This window comes from Teleopsis dalmanni, chromosome 1, assembly GCF_002237135.1.
Source record: "Teleopsis dalmanni isolate 2A chromosome 1, ASM223713v2, whole genome shotgun sequence".
In the NCBI taxonomy this organism is placed as follows: domain Eukaryota; kingdom Metazoa; phylum Arthropoda; class Insecta; order Diptera; family Diopsidae; genus Teleopsis; species Teleopsis dalmanni.
In genome coordinates this window covers 13,537,748-13,559,179 of record NC_051846.1, presented here as the reverse complement: position 1 = coordinate 13,559,179, position 21,432 = coordinate 13,537,748, and the positions used below count along the sequence as shown (strand labels likewise).

Below are 21,432 nucleotides of genomic sequence, written 5' to 3'. Positions count from 1 at the left end.
AAAAAACTGTTAAACTGCGTATACACATCTCATTAAGATGTGTTCATCTCATTGAGAAAAGTGTTGCAATTAAAAACTGTCTTGGATGTAAATTAGACATCACCCAAGAGCTTTAAAGAAGTTTGCCTGTCTGATAGTAGGCATATTTTTCTATTCAATATATTATACACTTCCAGACGAGCTTTAGCGTTTACTTCCGATTTCAATAGGCGGAAGTAAGCGCTATTGAAATCACTGCAATGATCAGGACGCCTATAATTTAGATTTACGCAATTTCTTCTAAAAAAACGAACTGCTTTTAAGCTGTTAGTATCGACATAAATTTCTGGCCATAATTGAAAATGAGATATCTAGCCTTACATTGTGAAGTGGCTTTAAGTCTTAAAACTTTAGATTTTAGGAATATAATGTAGTATATGTTGTATATTTTATATAGGATATAACTGGAGAAACAAAATACTGCTCGAGGTATTCCGTAATTGAAAGAATTTTGGACTATTTGCACTAACTCAGGAAAATGAAAATGCACGTTGCCAAGTAAATAGCATTATACTGCAGTATAGTGAATTTTTTCTTCTACGGGTTTTGAATAATAACTTGTCCAATTTACTTTTGGTTTAATAGTAAATTATTTAAATTTCATCAACGTTTTGGAAGTTCATTGTTGTCATAATCTAGATATAATAGATCGCTCTATACAGAATCTTTATTCGGTCATACAAGAATATTTTTTCTAAAACAGATTGGAGTTATAAAATACGAAATGTGTTTTCTAAAAATATAAAAACTCGATCTAAACAAAACCGGATATTTCCTTAATTTTCTAAAATATATATATAAATCGAATCTCTTGTGTGAAGACTGGTGAAACTAGATAACCAGTTTGTTAACTGAACCAATTGTTTAATAATTTTTCTAACAAAATTATTTAGAAAAAGCTATTGTCACGTTCACCCAGAATCGGATATTATGAGGTCGGCTGAAAAGTGGTGACCACAATTTCTTTTAAAAGCGCATTATACATTGTGACCGAAAAGCTTCCGGAAATTTTAAATAAAACGCAAAATTCTTAATCTTCATCAATATTTATCAATATTATCTCCTTCAAAATATGCTCCATTAGAAGCGATACACAAATGCCAACGTTTCTTCCAATCATCAAAACATTTTTTATAGGCGCTTTCCGGTATGGCTTTGAGTTCCCTCTGCGAATTCTGTTTTACGTCTTCTATGGATTCAAAACGCGTTCCTCTGAGTGGTAATTTGAGGTTGGGAAACAGGAAAAAGTCACACGGTGCAAGATCAGGTGAATACGGTGGCTGTTCGATGGTATTTATTGAATGTTTGGCCTTAAAATCGTTGATAATGTTGAACAAATTGAGGTGAATCGGAACAAGCCGGGCGTTGACACGTCGCATACACAAATTGTCCACCAAAATCAAACGAGCCATCTCACGACCGATGCCTAGCTCTCGTGCTATCTCTCTAACACTCACATGAGGATTTTTGAACACGATTTCCTTTGCCTTTTCAATGTTTTCGTCGGTGGTAGAGGTCGAAGGTCGTCCAGAACGCGGCATGTCTTCGACGGTCGTACGACAGTCCTGAAAGGCTTTGTACCACTCATAAACTTGAGTTTTCGATAAAACTGATTCCCCATAAGCCTTTTGTAGCATTCGCAACGATTCTGCACACGAAATTTCGTTCGAAAAACAAAATTTGATGCAAACTCTTTGTTCAATATTTTTTTCCATTGTTTTTTTCGCAACGCACTACTGAGGTGAACTGGTTTCAACAGCTGCCGTAAACGAACTGTCCGACAGATCGCGCTCATTTTGGCATAGTAATTAAGGACAGTGCTGCCAAACTACATAAACTTAAAATATCGAAAAATATACAGCGCGCGAATTTTAAATGAGAACCTCCGAAAACTTTTCGGTCACAATGTATATTTCTTTCGATTCCGTTTCTTCATAACAAATGATCAGCTAGGAAACTGCATCTCTATCAAGGCAATAACAATTTTATTAATATTAAAACGAATTGTTTTTCTGTTTTGCGTACTCATCGTCGTTTTAACTGGTCGTCCTCACAGAGATCTATTTAAAGAATTGGATCTTTAAGACTTTGAAGCATCTTTTAATCAAATCTATTGGCATTTATGGAGACTATGTTAAGAAACAAAATATTTTTAAACCTTATAATTTATTTCTTTTATTTATATGTAGAAAAAAATCTGAAGATCAAATACTGCTAGGTCACTAGTAGGCATATTATTTCAATATTCTCAGCACAAATAAAAATAAAAAAGTATACAAATAAGGTTAGTAATCTGATTTATGTAATAATGAAAACTTAATTTCTTGACTATTTAGTTTATTAATGAATCAATTAAAAAAAATACATACAATTAATTTAGTAATTTTTAAAGAAAGTTTATAAAATGTTCCGAAAGAATTTATAGATTAATTTAGTTGGTGCATTCGTTAAAACCATAACTCTATCTGTACCTTCTACTTCTTCATTCTCGTTATAATTATCAAAATGAATGTCCTGAGAAAAGTCTATTATCTTCACTTCTTCATAGTACTTTTGAAATTTAGTTTTTAAATATTGTAAAATAAAAACACATTGCAAAAGTTTATATAAGGCAATGTAATATAAATAGAAATTTTGTAAGAGATGTGTCCTTTGATTGTAATCATGAACCAGTAGTGGGACAATTGAATGTGCTAAGGCATACGGCATGATACATAAGATTAAATATTGTCGCCTCAATATTCCGAAACTATTTCTCATGAACCACTCATACCGGTCCTTAAACATGGCAACCGTTCCCACGAAAAAAAAAGCAGCCATAAATACCTTCCAAGATATAAATGATAAAGGTTCTGGTATAACTTTGAGTGGTGCAATTACTATATCGTACCATGAATTGAAAAGCGCAGCTATTGAATCGCTGGAAAGTGTCAGGGCAGTGGTAAAGAAATTAAGTACAATTAAAAAATTAAATGCACTATTTTGTCCAAAAAGAACTATGTCTATTAACAGTTGCAGCTTTTTATATCCCAAGTACAGTGAAATGATGAAGTAATATATATACTTGTTCAAAATACTGCTTGCAGAAAAAACGATTACACTAACAAATCCTCCTACTAGAAAAGGTCCAAACGATGAGATTATAGCTATTAGGTAAAGTCCAATTATTCGACAATATAAAAAGGAAATTTCGCTGCAATCGGGAATATTTCTCGGTGTTCTAAGTATGGGTTGAGCACATAAAAAGTTCTCTAAGACATCCTCCAAATCCGTATTAACTCCAAATCCGTGTTCTGGTAGTAAATAATCGTGTATATCAAATAGTTTAAAAGAATAAAAGGTCCATGTGTACATTATTGATCTTAGGCTCCCATAGTATACCAATATTTGGAATATAAACCGAATCTAATGTAGAAAAATATTGATTATAAATTTTTAAAGTAATAATTAATAAAAATTTGTATCGTAGATACCTTTTTATCCCATCCTATGTTAAACATTAGCAATACTTTCGTTGGTACACCGAATAAAAATATTGCCGTTATGCAGTGAAAAACCAGAACACGGATAAATTGAAGTGCGAAAGTTGATAGAGAGTCTCTTTCAAAATGCTATACGAATTCAAATACTCAAAATTTATTTATTTTGGATGAATAAAAATAAACCAAATTCTTACCTTTTTAAAAGACAGCTTACGCGGATTAAACCATAATATTTTTCTTAGTAAAGTATCATATAAGGTACGTCGGAGATAAAGTACCAGGAGATGAGTAAGTGATGCAAAAACAGCTCCTAAAATCCAGTGAAAAATTATAGATTGCATTGGGTTAGTACTGTGCCAGTCATAGATAACATCAAAACTCCTACTGTAGAATGGCAAACTGCACACATCAAGCCAAAAACCAATGAATAACGGCAATGTAAAAAAAATCATTAGGTAGTAGAAGAGGGATTTAATGGTTATATAAGTATAGTCCACCAAATTAGAACTTAGCCGATCTTGTAGAGGTTCAAAAATGGCTATGATTACAAAATATCCAAATAAACAAATTACAATTGATGCAAGCATATTCGAACCATCGGCTAATGTCACTACATGCACACTACTCAATATGAAGTAACCGATTAGAAATGGGAAGCAAATGAGGACATATATAACAAATACGTTGATTGCAAAATAAATAAAACTTGTCTCCGCTGGACTAGAGTGCGTTTGTTTCAGGAGCAAAATATTTCTCCGAAATATTTCCCTGTCTGGAAGTCCATTTATTTTTTCGATTGCCGTCAGAGTTGAATTTAGTAATAACAAAAACAGGATTCTTGCAATAATTGTAATTGGTATTCCAAGGAGTGCTTCCAACACAATACAGATTTCCCTCGATGGCTTTTTGATAAAAATGTTTTCAAAAAGCGTTTCATATATGCGATAGGTTTGCGCTAATAAAAGAATCCGCATAAGAGTGATCATAATTATAGAGAAGCCACTTTGAATCTTGGATAACAACAAGCATAATAAACGGAATAATGTAACACATGCTATTAAAAGTGGATTGGAAAACTGCCGGAAAGTCAGACGTATCTTGTAGTTGTACTTGCATAACTCACAACATAGTTTTCGTGAATTCTTCAACCAACTCTTTAGGCAGTACTCATGAACGGATTCCATACTTCCCGAACATTTACATGGCATGCTCAGCGCCTCATATTCGCTGCCACCATAACAAATTCGGCAAAATTTTTCGGATACATTAGACATGTTTACTTCCTTTCTTTTTTAAAAACCTTTACATAAAATATATAAAACAAAATTGTATATTATTAAATTATATAATTACTTACTTCCTTTTAGCGTATTTTAAAATTTTCAGATTACTTAAGTTGAACAAATAAAGAACAATAAGTAAAGAACAAAATTAATTTCAGTACAAAAACTGTTAAGCACTTTAACTATTATTTTCTTCACAAATATAAAAGAATTATTTTTAAAAAATTTTGAATATATGGTTTAAAGTTATTTTTATTTGAAAATGTAAAGCGAAGCTTGCTATTCTCATAATCTTTAATCTAAAGTCCAAGGTTGTATTTTAACACTGCTTTATACATAGATTGCTTATGCCATGTTTACATTACGATCTTCATTGAACGAACTTTGAACTTTGCGAAGGTTAGTTCCCAAACTAACATAACTAACAGACATATTTAATTATCCACAAATAAATAATTTTTTGAAATTTATTCATAAATAACAACCCAGCTTTCCACAGCAACGTTACTAACTTGCAACTGTCACTTTGAAAATGAAAAAGATATGTCATCTCGACATTTTTGTACCTTATCAATAAAACCTTATCAATAAAACCTTATCAATAAAACCTTATCAATAATGCATTATTTTTAGCGCTGTATTAAATAAAACTAACTTTTAAAGAAATCCGTATCTTAATCGTTCCTATTTTTATATGAGAAAGTAAGCTTTGGTAACTGGTTTTGGTTTAGTTTTGGTTTTGAGCTCAACGTCAACTTCCGTCATCACAGGCAGTAATGTAAACATAATATTACAACCAATATAGTTAATTGATTACAACGACTGTGTTTGCAATAAGAGTGCTTACAGTAGTTTTGAATAGTATTTCATAAATTTTATATATGGCCGAAAGTGTGAATATAATTTCAAGAACTCAGTTACGTATATATTGTATAACTTGCAGTTTTTTGTCGTACTTGCGAGCCACCGAAAAGGCCTTCAGTCATTAAAGTCAATTAACCAAAGTATTGCACAAAAACACATTTCCGCTGCAAACCTAGCTCTTATACGCTCTTAATATATACGTGGTGCTCCAAAATAGACTTTCACTCCTAGCTTTCCTGTTCTTAACAAATTGGTGGTGTCTTCAATTGAACTTTCACTGCAAAACGATTTTCTAGCTACACCAAAAGAGTCTTCTACTTCTAACTTTTAGTAAATTAGTGTGTATAAATCAAGATTCCCACTCCTAGGAGTTCCTAAAAAATTATTGACGCTCCAGTAAAAACTGGCGTTAAGTTTTCTATATTCTTAACAAATTTGTGGTGCTCTAATAGGGTGCTCTAATAGAGATATTTTATTTAGTTTTACTATGTTCTTAATAAATAAATATTCCCAAATTAAGAATTCCATTCCTAACTTTTTTATGTTCATAATAATTTAGTGGTACCTTAATTGAGAACTCCACTACTATTTGTTCCCTATAAATTACTTGTGGCTTAGTAGGAACTGTGTGTATAATATGTTCTTAATAAATAGAGACATCACTCTTAGCGTTTCAATATCCCTAATAAATAAGTAGTAATCCAGTGTAGGCGTTTCCACTCCTAGTTTCCTTAAGTTCTTAATAAATTTCTGGTCTCCCGTAGGAAGTCTCTCTTTGTTTCAACTGAGATTCCTGAGACTAATAAATGCTTATGATAAAATCATAGAAAAAGGCAGAAAAGGTAGATAGAAAGAGGCAAAAAATAGAGAGGAGAGAAATATTAGAGAAATACATGAAGATGGCAAAGAATATGGTGATTATTATAAGATTAATCATCACGATAATATCTTATTAAATAAACTTCTCTTGGGACCACTTTTACAATTTCTTTAAAAAAATGTTTATAAGATTAAAAATATCACTTATATCGTATTTATATATATAGTGACAACAATAATAATAACTAATAACTATTGTTTCTGACATTATTACTAAAGTATTCAGAAGAAAAGCAATAATTAGTAGTACTTGTGTTTGTATTATTAAATTAGAATTCTGTTTATTTTCCTTTTTAAAACCAAAACCAACAACAAAATAAGAACTATAATGCAATAATGCAATAAAATGTGCTCGTATGCATCATAAAAATTAGTTATGTGCAGTTTGCACCCCATTAACCAGGCTGCAAGGGAAGCCATTAATGTAGTTTTAAATCGACTTATACGCTGTCAGCCTCAGTTGCACGATGCACCAGTTCCAAGTATCTGCAGTATCATTTGTATTGAATGGACGTGTACGTAACAACAGAAAATAGTTAACGAAATATAGTAAATGAAGTGTCTACCTTAAGTAAGCAAAAATGGCATAGGAAGAACATTGAATTCATCGGCTAAGAAACCAGCAAGAAAACTTTGCTAGTGGTGTGGCATTTTATAGCTGCTGAAGCTGTTCGTCGCAGGAATCTTGAAGTCCATGAAATATTGCGTTGCCAGTGCAGTGCATGCATTAGAAGCAATTTCAATGCAAAATATCTTCACTTTCTTTCATATTTTTGAAAGGAAGCAAGTCCACATTCTTGTTTATTGAAAGCAATAAAAAGTAATAGCGAATTTTTTACTTTAAACCTGGTTTCTACATTAGTCCATAATCCTTTAAAAGCAAAGATAGTTTACTAAAGAAATTTATGCGAGTATGTGAGTTTATTTTTAATTTTGTGAAATAATGATTTTAACTGCAACTTTTGCTTGAATCAGGTTTTTGAATGACATATCAATTGTAAAAAGGTTTTTTTTTGAAAAAAACAAAGAAAATTTTGTAGTTTTCTGTCTAATTGGTGATGTACTTTTAGATAATGATGCCACCTTATTTAAAATTAAGATGCGTGTCATGGACTCGTTAAAATTGGTACTTTTGGACTATGACGAAGACGCATGTAATGCAGAGTGTTACTGAAATTGTAATAAATTTTTACTAAAAAGCACAAATGTTGACAGATAGCCTGGGCTCTCATGCCCAAATTTGAACCGAGGTATTGTTTTTTCTCTCACTTTCAACTGTTTAAGTTGTAATAAAATCAAAAATTTTGATTTTGACGAACACAGCAAATATTATTATTTTTTTTTAAATTATAAATATTTTATATTATATATATCTTTATATTTATTTATACTTCTTCAATATTACTTCCAAGTTTTTTGCTAAAAAGTTTGATAAAAAAATAAAATTGAAAGAAGTATAATTTTTATATCTCACATGTTTAGAAAAATCTCTCCCTACTGAATAATTAAGAGTAAAAATTTAATCTTAACGAATTCTCCACAATATTTCAAAATTATAACAAAACGACAACACTGATTGCTTAATGAAGTGAAGAGCTTAAATTGCTGCACATTCGCCGCAAAAAGCTGCTTCCCCCGTCGTATGAGAATTAAAAAGTGTAAAAATGTTGTGCCTGACGAGCGCAACTACAGCAAAAAATCCATGAAACAAAGCAAAAACAACGTAAATGAGATGTGTTCATGTAATTTTATTTCATTACAAACGATAACAATACAAAGTCATTTGTAGGCATGGGGGTTTAGCAAAGGAGGAATATTAAAATGCGGGCGAAATGGCTGACTATGATCGCTGTCATTAGCATTACGAAAAGCAGGAGGCAAAGAATAATAACAAACCAGACTAATCGCTTCTGCTGGTTGCTTTAGTTTTTCAAATTTTTCTAATACCAAAATGTGTTTAAATACATGATATTCTTCACTAAAACCGTTTATAGAGAAAACGTTAAGCGATAAAAATCTTTTTTATTTTTGTAATGTTGCCAAACTTGTACATATTCGCTCTTTTTCAATGCCGAGGAAAGCAAACGCATGGTCAAGATTAAAACAAAAAGTTAAACGCACATCGCTAGTTTGACAATGTTAGGCCTTTTCCATGGGAAGCATATCACAAAAGAACAACCGCTTATTTTAAAAATAACATATGAAACAACAACACTATTGGCTTATTTAGTCTAACCTTTTTGAAACCGCTAAACAATTAAGCAGCTCAAGTCGCATGGTTGTAAAGACTAAAATTTCGTTTATTGTGAACGATTTCTGGAAATACATACGAAATTTCCAGTTAACTAAAATATTGGACAAATATTTAATTTTTTTTAATTTACTAAAATTAAAAAATTATATTAAATTCTTGCAGAAGCCAAAAACTATTAACCACTTTCGAAACTTTAAGTTTATATATTATTACGTGTTTTGCTTAAAAAAACCTAACAAAATTACCTGTGCTTCCAGAGTTGCCACCAGTAGTAGTGCTTATTTTATATTGTGCTTTTGCGATATGTTTACAAAAGAAAAGGTCTATAATTACTTAATTGTCCTAGATTTTAAAACACTATAAAATATTTTTTTATTCATTAGATTTCAATATATTAATATAAAATTATAACGGATGTTAAGCTCGTGATTCAGTCAATGAATTAAATCTAACCTTAAGTAGCACAGACTCGTAGAAAATTTTAAAATCATGAGCGCTTTCTCCTATACTGAAGGCAATTATTATCATAATCGTTACACTTTTCATATATTTTTGAACTGTTTTCCCTACATTACACCTCTATCAGTAACTTAACTAATAAGTGAATCACTGTGGTATACCATAGAGTTGGTTGATGCTTTTCTGTGGAGCTACTTACTTTGGCTACATGAGTTGTGGCGTCTTTCCTGTATAATTCTAATGTGGCAGAGTCACTTCTGAGGCTAAAAGAGTTGAAATGTACTAATGTTGAATTTATGTATTGCAGTTAACAGAATAAATTTTAAACTATTCAGGAAATGCCAATATATAAAAAAATTTAAATTAGAAAATTATTAAAACATAAAATTTAATACTCTTTTTACATTTTCATCGAATAGAAATAAGACACCAGATATACATATATGTATTTAATTAAATTTATATACTTTTATGATATTTTTATGTAAAAATTTCTTTCAATTCAACTTAATTAAAACACCTTAACTGCTTTTTTTTTATTTTTCTTTTACAATAAAAGCATTTTTTTAATTTTTTCATTGCTTTTGTTTTTTTCCCAAGGTTCTCGTAAACTTTTTTTAATAAATGTTTCAGTGAAAATTTTATCTAGAAGCAATACGAACTCCCATTTGCATTTGTAAACGTGATTTAACCAAATGTCGAGTGCTCTGAGGTGTACAAATTTTACGCGATATACAACAGTGCCTGCAGCTTCTAGAATAGCAGGTGCAATAATAACTCCAAATATTTTGAACCAGCAGGTTTTAATAAATTTAAATTTCGTCATTGCTTTAAAAAAAATTTTATTTAATGTAAAAAAAGTTTTATATTAAGTTCATTGTGATTTATAATGAAAAGAGTGCACTTCGCAAAAATTTTACAATTTGCTGTTTTCCAGAGTCCCTACTAGCAAAACTTTAAGATGAATTTATATTATTACTTTAGTGCAACTATTAGAAGCACATGGCTCTAGATAATGGTTCTCTAATCACTTTAGAAATGCATACGAGATTTCTATTTTTGCCATAAGTTTTTCGAATGTTCTTAGTAGAAATGTGAAAACTTAGTCATTCTCATTTTGGTTAAGTAAAATTTGACGTCCGACCATGCGGTGCGAAACCGACCAGGAGCTAATGGTTCTAGAATTGAAATGAAAGCTCAGTTTACTTAACAGTAATATTAAAATAAATATTCATTATATTCAATTTATTATAAATATACTTGTTATTAAATATATTTGCTTAAATATTGTAAAATTATCTTAAGCCTGTTAAATCTCTTTAACGTAAACCTTGTTTTAATATATATAAAAAAGGCTTCATCAACTTAACAGATGGAGAAATAAGAATCTACAGAAAGAGAAAATTCTTTTAAAATACATAAAAACAATTCTTAATTTACAATTTCTTAACAAAATAAATGATTAATTATTCATTCACATTCATCGTATTTGCTAGTATTTCCTGCATTTAATTTGCAATTTTAAGAACAAAACTTGTATTTAAAGTTTTACCTGATTTTTTTCAAATACGTTTTTCCTTAACATTTTTCGCCTCGAATAATATTAAACTATTTTCCAATGTGAGCTTTTTTATTTCTCAAATATCTCTTGCATAATGTCATTTAGTTAGGAAGTATATATATACAGGATATATGTATGACACCCATATGACTTATATTACTTTAATTCTTTGATCTTCACGATTTAATCCGCAATAAATTAAATATATGGGGTTCCATTCTATTCTTGTTAAATCGTTTTTATTTAACATGAAAAGATCATATTTAAAAAAAAAAATAAATAGAATGGATTTTTCACTCTTGTATGTCTGCCTCGGGGGCTTTGCTTTGCATTCAACGTCACGAAAAGGTTGTCATCATATCATATGCATTTTGTTACTTTTACAAACCCTCCATTAAAAACGTTTTTGCAATTAAACATTGTTTTTATATTGCACGTTTTCGACATATCAAATGCAAGAAAGTCAAAATTTTGTTGGTCAAAACTAAATTTTCATATGGGGAAAAATATAAGAAATATTTAAATATTTCTCTAAAATATTTAAATTATAACTATTTATATAAAATCTAAATAGTTATAAAAATCTTCATTAACATAAATAAAATAGTGTATAATATATGCATTAATACACATATAATAACTGTCAGCTATTCCACTTGGAACACCTATTGCCTATTGTAATGCCCTAAAAGTTTCTTGACAGGGGCGAGTTAAGGTTCTCGCTGTTATTTGCTAGTACTCTCCATATTTAACCATTTGGTCTTAAAGATAAAGCAGAGTAAATCCAACAAATTTAGTTTTATTATTTCTATTAGGCTAACGAAAAATAACATCCAAGACAATGAAGTCATTTCGCCTGTGGTCCCGAAGAAAGATACAGAAAGTGAATAATGGATTCTATGAAATCTTCCTCATTGCTGCTCCTGCACTGTTCGCTTGTCGGAATACACACCGATTAAGCACCACATGGTGTACGTTTACATGGGCTGCAGATTTGCGAAAACGCAAAAGACTCTTCGTCTTTCGATTTTATCAACTTCACAGCTTATGCGATAAGTCTACATGTCATTTATAATCGCATTGGTGAATTCTTTTATGTTCCTAAATAGTTCACTCATCGGAGGGTTTGTAAATTGACCTCATTTTTATATCAGTTTAAAAATCTCTTCTGCCCACTAGGTCTGCTCTCCCGTTTTCTTTAATACTTCCATATCCAGTAACCGCAATTAATCTCTAATTCATTTGCCATGGCGATGGTTCAAAGAATTCACTTCTGTTCCAGTTGTCATACCAGGGTTTGTATCGATGAGTTGGTCTCATTTATATGCATTTCAGAACATTTTGATATGACCATATCATATTCGCCCTTGTTTCCTTCAATATTTCTATGTCAAGGAACCCAGCAGGAATTGTTGCCAATAATCTATAGCACTTGACTAAACTGATCTTATATACATATAATTTTAAAAAGTTTTTTAATTTTTTTCCTACTTCATTTCAATTTTTTTAATTAAGAAAATTATAATTAATTGTTGACTAAAATAAAAATCATCGTTCTAGAAGTAGTGCATATGCAGGAAGACAAAGTATCATAGAAAGAAAGTCTCATATATATATGTACATATCTAATAAAACTCCATGGACACTTGAATTTTATTTCAAAATAAAATCATAATATTTCTATTATGTCTTTCACTTTGCACACTTCGCTTATTGTAGTGAAATATGCTAATTTTTACTGTGGAGAACTCAATTGCATTGACAGTTAAGTAAAATTTATCAATCTTATAAAAAAATTTTCAGAAGCAATTTAGTTTCGTATTTTGTGTTATAAAGTGTATATAAGAGGTTATTTTTAAGCCAATAAGTCGAAAATCAGAATTAAGAGAATAAGACTATCATCAATAGTAAATCTTGATTTGTTCATAAGTAGATAATCTACCTGTATTGAATGTATGTACATTGGTTTCGAGAATTAAGTCATCAATTAAGTTATCAAAAATTTTTTGGAATTTTCTTTATTTTATAATCTGATAGTTAAAATATTTAAAGTGATTTGTTGAAAATGGCTGATGAAGGGCTTATATGTCGCATTTGCCGCACCGGCAACGAAGAAAATCATCCAGTGAGGAAACCATGTGAATGTCGCGGCACCATGCAGCACGTTCATGAGGACTGTCTTATTGAGTGGCTTATATTTACGCGTAGAAAGCAGTGTGAAATATGTAAATTCGATTACAATGTAAAAGTCAGTTACAGGCCAAATTGCAGCAATATTTTGGTGGGCTGTTTTTCATTGCTTCAGCTTCTCTATTGTTGCGTCAAGCTTTTAACCCGTTGTACGATAACTGCAGTCGTAAATTTTATGTGGCTCGTAGTACCAAAAGTTATTATCAAACTCCTTGAATTATCCTCAAAAAAGCAACTAATTGAAAGGTCATCTGTTTTCCACACTCTCATGGACGAAGTCATATTCGGATATTTAGTTTTATTGTTTGTACTTTTTGTATATTTTTATGCGGTCGTTGTAACTATAAAAAGTACAACTGGTGTCGAGAGACGTAAACTGGAGAGAACTGTTCGCAGAATTAAACAGTTTGTTTCTCGTAAGTGGAGGTATATTCCCATTTTATCTAGCATTACAGGCATTATTGTCGCCGCAACTCTTGGATATGTACCATTTTATATTGGCCATTATCTATCGGTTGAGGTTATTCCGACAGAGTTAATAGAGAGTAATGTAGAATTTCAAGTACTACCAAAAATTTTGTTGGGACAATCATTAATATTGTTGTATGTTTGGGGTATGCAGCGACTCTGCGAATTGTTACAATGGAGTCGCTTTCTTGCTACCATGAGATTTTTGCACAGACTCATTAAAGCCTTATTCATCGTTCTTTTGCAATATTGCTTGCTACCAATGTTATGCGGCTTTTGGTGCAACATTTGCATTTCACCAGGTTTCGAGAAAAATTTAAAATTTTTAATAACATGGAACAGTGAAGAGCCATTTGGATCCATGTTTGCGTATTTCTTTACTGGAATGTATTATATGTGCACCCTGTGGATTATAAAGAATAATTTGAAGCAGATCGTGCATCCTAATTTGAATGTATTCCTAAATTATTTTGATGCCAAAATATGGTTCTCTGGGGTCAGTATTGAACATAATATTGTAACTGCACATTTGATTAACATTTCTCATTTCAGAAATTGTACAAATTGTCATTTCTGGAATATAGTAAGCGGATATTACATATAACTGTTGTGATTGGAGTTATTACTATGCTTCAGTTTCTAATTCCTATGAAAATCTTAAAAGCAATTGGAATTTTTAATTCAAAGTGGTATCAATCAAATATTGACGTAAGTAGAAAATTACATTTAATTAATGAATTAAAATTTAATTGTATTTATACAGGTGAGGTTTGCTTTATTTGGCCTATTGGGCATCAACAATTTTAGATTAATCTTTGAGTCCTGGTGCTATTTTACATTTCCATTAGTTGGTCTAAAGCATTACTTGATTCCAACTGCACAGTTGGATACATATCAACTGCGATACGTGGTTGTAATTGACTTAATCGTGTTAAGAGTTTTGATACCAGTTCGAGTACAACAAGTAACGGAAACTGTAATCCTACCATCCAATGGAATCTTCTATTTTCTTCCACGCTGTTGTGCATTAGCTGCTCTGTGGGTGATGTCTGCTTTGGCTGTAATATTTACTACAGCTGTATTGGATAGCGTCATTAGCTCTATATGCTTTATGCTTGAATTTTCGGAAAATAAACTTGCAAAGTTAATACTCACTGTCACCTGCATAACATTCATAGATCATATTATTGCAGCCGTTATTGACGCAGTGGAATATTATATAAATGTTCTCTTCAGGCTTAGTGTCCTAATGTGCGCGAATGTGGTTACTCTGTTTATATACAAATCTATTTCGTTTCGTACGTATCTGTATGTATTTGGTAACTGGCCTCACATTTCTCAGATTGCAATGGTTATATTAATAATGACCGATGTATTGGTGATTTCATGTATTATATATGGACCAAGGACAAGTTTACAACAAGCAATTTTTGCATTGAAAGATATGGAATTTCAGAACATACCAGTTCAATTAATACTTAGTGAAATATTGCTACCATTTCTAAGGCATGTCGGACTTCTTATTGCTTTACCGATGATACTTGAGGAATTCATATTCTCAAGTTTATTCAATAATTTTTACCTTGAGTTCTACTTGAAATACTATATCTACGTGCTGAACTGTATTATTCAAAACTATCCAGCATTTAATATTTGCATCAACTGTATAATTCACCAACTCACTATTATCTATAATCAAATTAAATTGGAACATTTTTCTAATGAAATACGCCTAGCTAACTATGACGAAGTGGCTATTGAAGAAAATATAGACGACCAACATATTGTACCACTCAATGCCTTGCCGGAGAACATTTTCAACAATATTTTCAACCCATAATTCACAATTTTTTAGTTATATTGTATTCAAGTTTTACTATAATTTTTTGAGAAAAATTGTAAAAATTAAACTTAATTATGAATATTATTGGTAAAATAATGTGGCAATAAAAAATTAACATTATATTTAATATTAACATCAGTTTTCATGCTGTTAAGAAAACAGGAATAAATCAGGAAGGAACAAAGAAATCCTTCAAAACAGATATATTTAATTTTACTTTTTGAAAAACAAAAAACTAAAATTTTGTTAAAATTATTATATTGATGAACTACATCAATCAATGATTGAATGGATTCTAATGTATGTATATATTTTTTCATTCTTTGGATTCGTAGGTTAAGTTAGGTTGGAGTGGCGATTCTGTGCCCAAAGCCCACGTGAGCTCAAATGATGATCCGTTGCAGTACCACAGGATTAGCATTTCCTCATACATAGACTAGCAGGTCAGCACATGAGCAATGTCGAAAGCCACGACTCCCCCATTAGATAAAGATGAACCAATCTCACAATTCCATAAACTTGACTAAGTCCCTAATGTTACAGGAAGATAACTCGGTCAGGTCGGTAAAAAAAAAGGGTTTCAAAGATTTTAGATTTTTTCCTAGCTTTCATTTCATCCGCATGCCATAACGACGACAAAAGTCATTATGGGGTAGCTTCAATCTCATAGCATATCTTCTTATGAACACATTCAGTAACCCGTCAGCACCAAATTTTCATAAAATTGGTGTATTTTTGTACACTTATTATTCAAAAAATGATTTTATTGTTAAATAACGCATATCTTTACATTATGTGTAAAGCAAATTACTGGATTAAAACGATGGATGGACAATAATCATAACATGTCTTCGCAGTATGCAATGATCCGTCTATTTTGAACTAGATAAATCTTGAGATCTTACAGCAAGGTTTCACTTCTAATATTTATTTAGCTATGCTTAGATATTTTTGTTTGAGGCAAACAGGACAGCAATATCTGAGTAGTTAAAGTCAGAAAAAAATGTGCCTACCTTAGCAGGCTTATCTGCACTACATTTACACATGTGTGCTAGACACTGACGAGCCTACCTATCTCATTAAAGGAAATCCGAAATTCTCGAATTGTTTCAAATGTGGCTGTAGTGCCTACCAAATACTTAATTGCAGCTTGATTGTCAAAAAAGATTACGATATTTATATAAGGGATCTTATTGCTTAGGATCTATTTAAACACTGCCATTGAGACAGGGACTGGCAAATTCCGATTCAGTAAGATAAAGTTTGAAATTCTCCAGAACGACAAATAAAAAATGTGAATTTTAGGTCAAATAACTGTTTTTGGTCTAAATTTGTTGAGTGCCATATTTTAACAGTATACTGATTTTAACAGCAATCGTATACAAACCGATGACATCGTAACGTTCTTTGAACCCAAGTAAGTAAGAAGCGAATGAAAAAAATTATATAAAATCATGATACCTTCAATTGAACGAGCATTAGACAACAATATTCCATTAATTATTTTATCTATGGGCCATGTTATGCAGAGTGTCTCGGGCACGGCATGAGTACAATTGTTGTTGTTTTCAATGCAAATTTTAAATTTGAGAATGAGCAAAAATACAATATGGCCGTTCAAACTCCGGCATGAGACCCTCGTTTTTGTGCCCCGGCACTACGACAAAACGGTGTTGTTTAGTAATAAATTTCAAAATTTGCGCCTTTTAGGAGCAAATTACTACTGTGGCGACCCAGTTGGCTGTGCATTTATTGAATTTAAAAAGTAAAATTCAATTTCAAATATTTTTAAGTTTTTTGTTTTGGGATTGAGGAGAACGTTCCGATTTTTCTCTCTGTAAAAAGTTGAATAAAAGTTTATTAACATTGAAAATTTTTAGAGTTTTATTAATTAGCAAGGTGAACAGATCATTGCTAAATTGGTGACCCCGACGTGATTTCGAAAAAGTTTAAATTTAGAAATATTAACTTCTGAGCTAAATATCTAATTATCGAGCTGTGATGTCAGTTGCAGACGAAGGTGTAGTAATGGCTTCTGATAGTGGAAGTGTCGTAAACCGTGTAGCAGTGAAGGTGCCACCGTTTTGGCACGAGCGACCGGAGATTTGGTTTGCTCAGATCGAGGCGCAATTCGCAGTAGCTGCCATTACGAGTGACATCACGCAGTTCAACACGGTTGTAGCAGCGATTGAGTCAAGTGTTATCGCCGATGTAAGTGATGCAGTGCTTCATCCTCCTGAAACTGGAAGATACGCTAATTTAAAGGCTTGCATCATAGAGCGGTACAGTGAGAGCGAGCAGCGGAAGATTCAACGGTTGTTGTCAGAAGTTGAACTTGGTGATAGACGCCCAACACAGTTGCTAACGGAGTTGACAGCATTAGCTAAAGACAAGGTGAGCGATGAGTTCCTTAAGTCTCTTTGGCTGAAGCGTTTGCCACCACAAGTGCGCGCTATTCTGCAGGCATCGAACGTGGCACTAGCAGAACTGGCGAAATTAGCAGATCGTATTTGCGAGGCGGGTGATTTTCAACAGATAGCTGTAGCGTCAGCCTCTGATTGTCCAGCCTATTCTGAGAATGCTGTGATTTTACGAAGGCTTGAGCAAATCGAACAGCGTCTGAGTCGTTTGGATTTACGTCGTAGTGAGTCGGTGCAAAGTCGATCGTCATCGAGGAGACGTAGGCGAACTCGTTCCCGACCAGGAAGTCATCCAGATTGGTGCTGGTATCACGAAAGGTTTGGTGATAGAGCTAATGCTTGTCGGCAGCCCTGTAGTTTTGTGGCAAGCTCTCATCAGTCAAAAAACTAGGCACTCCTTCTACGTCGTCGAGCCGAGAAGGGGTTAGTGTTCGTATAGCTCGACTTAGTATTAAAGATCCCGCCACGTCGACCGTTTTTCTCATTGATACTGGTGCGGACATATCAGTTTTACCGAAGTCGTTCTGTCGTTGGAAGCAAAGGGCTAACAGTGTTGCATCAGTTAATTTATATGCCGCTAATGGTACGCCTATTCAAACATTTGGCGAGCGTCGACTGCTTTTGTCTTTGGGTTTGCGTAGAGATTTCCCGTGGACGTTCGTGATTGCGGATGTTAGCTGTCCTATTGTTGGAGCCGACTTCCTTAATCACTATGACTTGTTAGTGGATTTGAAAAGGAAGCGGTTAGTTGATTCGAAGACGACTTTGATGATGAAGGGTAAGGCTGCTGTGTCTCAAGAAGATACTGTGCGTGTGTGTGGTTCAGTTTCAGCTTATGCTGAGCTGGTTAATGAATACCGTGATTTAGGCATTATGAGTGCAAATCGGATGGGTTTAGTTACTAAGGTTGAACATTGCATCGAGACATTTGGTGCGCCGTCATTTGCTCGTCCCCGACGTTTAGTTGGAGCCAAACTTGAAGAAGCCAAGAAGGAATTCCAATTTTTAGTCCAGACAGGGATTTGTCAACCTTCGAAAAGCTGTTGGGCAAGTCCACTTCACATGGTTCGCAAAGGCGATGGAAGTTGGAGACCGTGTGGCGATTATCGCATGCTCAACGCGCAAACTAAACCTGATCGGTATCCGATTCCGTTCATTCATGATGTGACGAGTATTCTTCATGGTAAAACTATGTTTTCGAAGATAGATTTGCAGAAAGCGTATCATCAGATACCGCTTGCACTGGCAGACATTCCGAAGACAGCTATTACAACTCCGTTTGGCCTGTTCGAGTTTCGCTTTATGACTTTCGGTCTCCGTAATGCTGCCCAGACGTTTCAGCGTTTTATGAATGAGACTCTAGGTGATCTTAATTTCGTTTTTGAGTACATCGACGATATTTTAATTGCGTCAAAAGATGAAGCAGAACACAGAATGCATTTGCGACTGGTTTTAGATCGACTTAGAGAAACTGGTTTGACCGTGAATTTTGCCAAGTGTAAGTTCGGCTGTTCCGAGATCGAGTTCCTTGGGCACGTTATTAGTGCAAAGGGTTTACGTCCTCCGGAGAGTAAAGTTCAAGCTGTTCGTGATTTTCCTCTGCCAGCAACGGTGAAACAGCTTAGACAATTCTTAGGCATGGTGAACTTTTATCGGCCGTTTCTGCGTAACGCTGTGCAGAATCAGCAGCGGTTGTTTCATCTTACACCAGGTAACCGCAAGAATGATAAGTCGGTGATTTCTTGGACTCCAGAAGATGTAGAGGTTTTTGAGGCTTGCAAGAATGATCTTGCCCAAGCTACGTTGCTTAACTTCATGGCTCTGGATGCACAATTGACGCTCACGACTGATGCTTCAGACGTTGCGGTGGGTGCTGTTCTCCAACAAGTAGTGAAAGGTGTTACTCAGCCATTGGCATTTTATTCAAAAGGTTTGAGTCCAGCGCAGACTAAGTATAGTGCTTATGATCGTGAGTTGACTGCTATCTATCAAGCTGTCCAGCATTTTAAGTATGCATTAGAGGGACGTGATTTCGTCATTTTTACGGATCACAAACCTTTAACGTTTGCGTTCAGGCAAATAAGTGAGAAGGCATCTCCTCGTCGTGCAAGACAGCTGGAGTTTATTAGTCAGTATTGCACTGATATTCGTCATCTGGCTGGTGCAGATAATACGGTGGCTGACTCTTTGTCTCGGGTTGCTACGGTTCAGTTGGAGGCAAATGTTATTGAGTTAATTGCTGAGGGGCAGAAGACTGATGCAGAGTTGCTCGCTCAGCTGAAGAGCCAGTCTGAAGATGGTGTTGGGTTGAAGAAGTTGAGATTGCCGGATTCGAGTATTGAACTGTACTGTGATGTGTCAGGCAGTCGTGTTCGTCCTTTTGTTCCCGCAAACTGTCGGCAGCTGGTACTCTCAAAACTCCACGGTTTGGCTCATCCTGGTATTCGAGCAACGCGGAAATTGGTGCAGGCTAGGTATGTTTGGCTTGGTTTGGTTAAGGATGTAGCTGTGTTTGTGCGTAGTTGCATTGCGTGTCAGAAGTCCAAGATTCAGCGGCATACTAAAACACCAATTGGTTCGTTTGCTGATATTGATAGTCGGTTCCAGCATGTTCATGTTGACATTGTGGGTCCATTGCCTTTGTCTCAGGGGAAGCGTTATTGTTTGACTTGCGTCGATCGTTTTTCTCGGTGGCCTGTTGCTGTGCCTCTGTCGGGCATTACGGCAGAAGAAGTTGCAGCGGCTTTTATCGACGGTTGGGTGGCAAGTTTTGGTTCTCCGCAGGCTATTACCACTGATTTGGGTCGGCAGTTTGAGTCTGCTGTATTTCGGGAACTGACGAGATTGCTTGGAGTGAAACACTTTCATACCACGGCTTATCATCCTCAAGCAAATGGTATGGTTGAACGTTTCCATAGAACATTGAAGGCAGCCATTCGATGTCATTCCTCAAGTAATTGGACGCAGTCTCTTCCGCTTGTGTTGTTGGGATTGCGAACGACACCGAAATTAGACCTAAATGCTAGTCCTTCAGAGATGTTGTTTGGAAATCCTCTTTGTGTTCCAGGGCAGATGCTTTCGGATTTCAAGCAGAAGTCGTCCGAGACTGATTTTGTGTCGGCGTTGCGAAGGGCTTTAGCTAAGGTTAAATCCGTTGAATCAACAAGACATTGTCATCCATCTGTGTATGTTCCGCGTGACGTTATTAATTGTAAGCACGTTTTTTTCGAGTGGATCGTGCTCGAGCTCCACTTGAGCAGCCTTACGAAGGTCCATTTGAGGTGCTGAGTCGTAGTGAGAAGACGTCTGTTATTGTTTGCCGTGGGAGAGAGGTGACTGTTTCGAATGATAGGTTGAAGGCGGCGTACTTAACGTGTGATGATCTTGAACAGGTTGTTCCAGAAACGCGTCAGCCTTCAGCGTTGTTGAATGGTGATCAGTTAGTGACTTCTGGTGATTGTAGGCGTGAATCCCTGTTGCCGATTCCGAAAGTGACACGAGCTGGTAGAGTAGTGCGTTTCCCAGCAAGGTTAGCGGAATTTCGGGATTAAGAGTGGTGTTGTCGACTTAGTTGTGGTGTCGCGTTGTTGCTAGTACTCCATCGCTAGGAGGGGGTACTGTGGCGACCCAGTTGGCTGTGCATTTATTGAATTTAAAAAGTAAAATTCAATTTCAAATATTTTTAAGTTT

The 21,432-nt window shown here is 34.0% G+C and overlaps 3 protein-coding genes across 4 annotated transcripts; 2 read left to right on the top strand and 1 right to left on the bottom strand.

The window, feature by feature from the left end:
* Window positions 1-2,420: 2,420 nt before the first annotated feature.
* On the bottom strand, window positions 2,421-4,991 carry LOC119672536. Its single transcript, XM_038083607.1, has 4 exons — window positions 4,879-4,991; window positions 3,716-4,821; window positions 3,513-3,650; window positions 2,421-3,444 (listed from the first exon to the last, which is right to left on the bottom strand). Exons 2-4 carry the CDS (start codon window positions 4,793-4,795, stop codon window positions 2,437-2,439), a joined length of 2,226 nt encoding a protein of 741 aa, XP_037939535.1. The 5' UTR covers window positions 4,796-4,821; window positions 4,879-4,991; the 3' UTR covers window positions 2,421-2,436.
* A 7,578-nt stretch (window positions 4,992-12,569) lies between these two features.
* Window positions 12,570-15,365, top strand: LOC119672635. 2 transcript variants are annotated; one of them, XM_038083736.1, is made up of 4 exons: window positions 12,570-12,774; window positions 12,859-13,975; window positions 14,032-14,187; window positions 14,243-15,365. In XM_038083736.1, the coding sequence occupies exons 2-4, from the start codon at window positions 12,887-12,889 to the stop codon at window positions 15,317-15,319; spliced, it is 2,322 nt and encodes a 773-aa protein (XP_037939664.1). In that variant the 5' UTR covers window positions 12,570-12,774; window positions 12,859-12,886; the 3' UTR covers window positions 15,320-15,365. The 2 variants fall into 2 exon arrangements, with proteins under 2 accessions (XP_037939664.1, XP_037939663.1); XM_038083735.1 differs by having other exon boundaries at window positions 12,570-13,975.
* Window positions 15,366-16,931: 1,566 nt separating this feature from the next.
* On the top strand, window positions 16,932-18,133 carry LOC119677555. The gene is made up of 2 exons (XM_038088955.1): window positions 16,932-16,949; window positions 17,441-18,133. The coding sequence occupies exons 1-2, from the start codon at window positions 16,932-16,934 to the stop codon at window positions 18,131-18,133; spliced, it is 711 nt and encodes a 236-aa protein (XP_037944883.1).
* The last annotated feature ends 3,299 nt before the right edge of the window (window positions 18,134-21,432 follow it).

What these genes read in the sequence shown, in the direction of transcription:
- LOC119672536 (XM_038083607.1), bottom strand. Translation starts at nt 4,795, where the DNA reads ATGTCTAATGTATCCGAAAAATTTTGCCGAATTTGTTATGGTGGCAGC. An exon ending in GTAAGCTGTCTTTTAAAAAG is followed by an intron (nt 3,651 to 3,715) that starts GTAAGAATTTGG and finishes GAATTCGTATAG; the next exon opens with CATTTTGAAAGAGACTCTCT. An exon ending in ACATAGGATGGGATAAAAAG is followed by an intron (nt 3,445 to 3,512) that starts GTATCTACGATA and finishes TTTCTACATTAG; the next exon opens with ATTCGGTTTATATTCCAAAT.
- LOC119672635 (XM_038083736.1), top strand. Translation starts at nt 12,887, where the DNA reads ATGGCTGATGAAGGGCTTATATGTCGCATTTGCCGCACCGGCAACGAA. An exon ending in CCAAAATATGGTTCTCTGGG is followed by an intron (nt 13,976 to 14,031) that starts GTCAGTATTGAA and finishes TTCTCATTTCAG; the next exon opens with AAATTGTACAAATTGTCATT. An exon ending in GGTATCAATCAAATATTGAC is followed by an intron (nt 14,188 to 14,242) that starts GTAAGTAGAAAA and finishes GTATTTATACAG; the next exon opens with GTGAGGTTTGCTTTATTTGG.